Source organism: Malus sylvestris, chromosome 2, assembly GCF_916048215.2.
Source record: "Malus sylvestris chromosome 2, drMalSylv7.2, whole genome shotgun sequence".
Lineage (NCBI taxonomy): Eukaryota > Viridiplantae > Streptophyta > Magnoliopsida > Rosales > Rosaceae > Malus > Malus sylvestris.
The window spans coordinates 29,200,377-29,204,704 of NC_062261.1; the positions used below are offsets into that span (position 1 = coordinate 29,200,377).

The 4,328-nt window shown below is 36.0% G+C and overlaps 1 protein-coding gene across 1 annotated transcript; it reads right to left on the reverse strand.

The window, feature by feature from the left end:
• Nucleotides 1-2,751: 2,751 nt before the first annotated feature.
• On the reverse strand, nt 2,752-3,351 carry LOC126602862 (glycine-rich cell wall structural protein 2-like). Its single transcript, XM_050269700.1, has 2 exons — nt 3,000-3,351; nt 2,752-2,936 (listed from the first exon to the last, which is right to left on the reverse strand). The coding sequence occupies exons 1-2, from the start codon at nt 3,349-3,351 to the stop codon at nt 2,752-2,754; spliced, it is 537 nt and encodes a 178-aa protein (XP_050125657.1).
• Nucleotides 3,352-4,328: the final 977 nt, after the last annotated feature.

Sequence of the window (4,328 nt, forward strand, 5' to 3'; positions counted from 1 at the left end):
ATAGCCCTCAGGATCAAACAAACCAAACCAAACACAAACCGATAGAAAATCGAACTGAACCGAACCGAACAGTAATTTTGGTTCGGTTTCTGATTTTGGCAAAAAACTGAACCGAACGAAACCGAACCCACCCCTACTCGAACCTAAGCCTTAGTCTAGTAAAGAGAACGATTATTACCAACTCAATCAACTCTCGTTGGCTATGGTTACCCCCTATTTGGGAGAATTAAAATCAATTAATATTCTAATTCTTAACTTCCGGTGTTTACTAAAGTGTACAGAATTAAAAAAAGATGATTGTGATTTTCTGTTAAATTAGTAATCTAATAACTATTTTTTTTAACAAACAATAATATTTACACTAAAAGGGTGGGGAAATGGGCTAAGTCTCATAATGGGCAAACAATAATGTGATTCAAATTCGTCTTTGGTGAGAATCGAACCTAAGATCTCTCTTACAAGTAAAGAAGAATATTATTAGACGGTAGCACTAAGTGACAATTAGTAATCTAATATTTGAAGATCATGAATAAAATCAATTAGAGAGGAGTCGTCTGATTTGATTTACTTTTCTTTATTTGTTTCATGATTTCTTACTTTTCTTATTTCTATTGGGTAAACATGTCATTATATTATTTTACAAGGAGTAAAAAGGTGCAAAGGCTATTAGGGCGCACACCTTAATTAATGAGTTAGTTTGTACACCTAAATTAAAGTCGTTTACCATCGTCAAGTGGGGTCTTGTTCGTTTTTATGTTTTGGATTTACCAGCAAATTATCTCTATATATAAAGCCAACACTGCTGTAAACAATATTTTTTGGGTCACAAGCTCATCAAAAAAACAAGTGGACAGTAATTCCTTCCAAACAAAAAAATTTAAAAGCAATTTAAAATAATGCACCAAATAATACAGAAATATTTTCATCATATAAACATTGTTTTTTTAATAATTACTTCTTTTGTACAGTTTTTTTTTAATTTTTTAATTTTTTTTTATAATTAGTATCTCACAATAGGCTAGCAATAATGTGATTCAATATGTTGTTTATTAAATATTATTTTCTCTATTTTTAAACACATTCAAAACATCTTAAGAGGCGCGTAATGCTGGTTATAAAAAAGGTCTTTGGCATGCTCATAATAATGTGATTCAATTAGTTGTCACATGATTGTTTTGTTTTTCAAACAAACGATATTATCTACACTAAAGGGGAGGGGGTGTGCTTAGCCTCACAACGGGCTAGCAATAATATGATTTAATCAGCTGTTTATCAAATATTATTTTCTCTATTTTTAAATACGTTCAAAACATCTTAAGATGCGCGTAGTGTTGGTTATAAAAAATGTCTTGCACACGTGCATAATAATGTGATTCGATTAGTTGTCAAATGATTGTTTTTTTTTCTTCGAATAAACGATATTATCTACACTAAGGAGGAGGGGGTGAGCTTAGCCTCACATTGGGTTAGCAATAATGTGATTCAATCAGTTGTTTATTAAATATTATTTTCTCTATTTTTAAACACGTTTAAAACATCTTAAGAGCATCGTACAGCCGGTGACAAAAAAAGTCTTCCACACATGTACAATAATGTGATTTAACCAGTTGTATTATTTTCTCTATTTTTAAACACTTAAGAGGCACATAGTGCCAATTATAAAAAAGGCACTTGTCAAATGATCCTTTTTTTTTAACAAACAATGTTTTCTACACTAAGGAGGAGGGGTGGGCTTAGCTTCACAATGAGTTAGCAATAATGTAATTCAATCAATTGTTTATTACATATTTTTTTCTCTATTCTTAATGTAAATTCAATAGAATGTAGATAGAAATTAAAAGACCGATTTTATTATGTGAATTCAGTTGCTTTGATTGGTTTATGAGGTGTTTCTTTTAGCATGTTCGAATATTATTCATTTACTTCAAATATTTGACTTTCTTTTTGTCATAAAAAATTATTGAAGCAATTAACTCATATAAATACATTTAAAACGTGTAAGTCGAGCGTAGCACGCCGTGGTTAAAAAAAATCTTCTGCATGCGTGTGAGCGTGTGCATGAAGGTTAGTTCTCAATTATTTAAGCTATACGGAGTAAGAGTTAGGTCGAGACGAAAATTGACCTCGTAACATGCAAAGTTTTTCTAGTGTCTATCTAGTGAGAAGGTGCACAAACTAGTGATCGATTTATTCGGTTTAACCATGCATCAAAGAATCAAACGGTCTCAAAACCTAACAAAACGTGTCTGTTTAGTTGACTCAGCATTTTATTCTTAAAACATATGCAGTGTGACATTATGTATCTCTAAGTTATAAAACCATTTGTCATCATACATTTTCTTGTGTAACATTGTTTGCTTGTATATCATATGTTTTAGAGATTTTTGTTTAAATACAAATAATATTTTCACTTGAGACGTAATGAGTTAGAAAGGAAGGCCTATTGAAGTAGGACATCCTATTCACCCGGCCAAATGTAGTATTATTCTTAAACAACAGTAATATTCAAAATAAGTAGAATCCGGTCTATAGAGTTTATTAAAAGAAATTGAGCTTTTTATTAATAATATGGTAAGAGTAACTATGTAATACCGTGCTGTTCAATATCGAAGAGTGACATGCACGTATGCAACATCCACCACCACGTATGCACAAGTGATGGTGAAACTGAACATGTTATTTTAGTTACGAACGGCAAAGATGATAAGCTATTTAACAATGGAATAACTCATATAATTAATATGATCATGTTCATGGTGAATCACCCCCACCTCCTTTACCATATCCGGACCCATAACCTGACCCGTAACCAGAGCCACTACCACCACCATGGCCGCCTCCACCACCACCGCCACCTCCTTCGCCACCGCCACCACCGCCACCTTTACCACCTCCGCTACCGTAGCCACTTCCACTTCCATAACCGGATCCATAACCTGACCCACTTCCTCCACTTGAGCCTCCACCACCACCGCCACCTCCCCCACCTCCACCTCCACCTCCACCTCCACCTCCACCTCTTCCTTTGCCACCACCAGACCCATAACCAGAGCCACTACCGGACCCATATCCAGACCCATAACCACCCTTTTCACCATATCCACCGCCACCGCCCCCTCCTTCACCTCCACCGCCTCCGCCTTCAGTACCATACCTTGAACCACTCCCATACCCATGTCCCAAACCATGCCCAAACCCCGACCCAGAAGTTGAACTGCCCCCTCCAGCACCTCCGCCGCCGCCACCGCCACCACCGGTACCCCTAATGGCCTTTGGTGATCTAGCAGCAAAGGAGAGCTCCACAAGGAGCAAAACCAAGAGCGCAGCACCAATGACCCTAGTGCTGGCCATACTCAAACTTCAAAAACGTAATGTGGATTGGTTAAGATCGTTCTTGAGATCAATGTGACAATATAAGTGTAATGTGTTGATTGAGACTTGTGGGTGAAGTATAACTTGAGAAACCAAATACTTTGTGAGTAGACAAGGTTAAGGTGAGGTCTCTATATATAGGCATCAGAAAGCTATGGCACTATCCCAACTTTGTTGACATTAACATTCTAGTACCATTGGTGGTGGTGGTGGGTGTGGCGGTGGTGGTAATGTGGGTGGTGTCTTGTTTTTGTCCTCATGCAATTCCTTGCTGTTGAATACAGATATACTTGGATAAATGGGACCATGCCAATAAGATGCCTTCACACTCCAATTCTGTGCTGGACCGATATATGAATGCCACAATGAGTGCATGAGTTTCCCATTGTATTTTTAGTGAATTAATTTGTGGTGAATGTGTTTTACATGTGCTTTCTTAAGAAACATTTTCACTTGAGAGATAATGGTTGGTCCTATTTAATGTTAGTTACGAATCATAATGAGCAAAGCGTAACCCTAGGGAAACTAAAATTTTAAACCGAATTTGCAAACCAAATGATGTGTCACTAATAGAGAATAAACATGTTAATCAAAACTAATAATCCAATCATCAATAATCACATCATTTGATTTACAAATTTAGTTTAAAAATTTGATCTCCCTGACATTATTACCAGCCCACGAGGAAAATATACGACACCTTATACTCCCTGGGAATTTTAGCCATGCAATTGTTTTTTGGTCAGAAGCCATGCAATTGTTTTGAAAAAAAAAAAGAGAAAAAAAAAGAAGATATAGATTATGAACACCACTGTTGGAATAAACTATTATCCTAAATTTTTAAATCCAATTGATTAATGTGATGGTGTACTTAGAGTAGCTTTGCCGAATACTAGTTTATCCATTAACTCATCTGTCGGTCACCATATCGACTAACTTGGTGTCTTCGATATTAG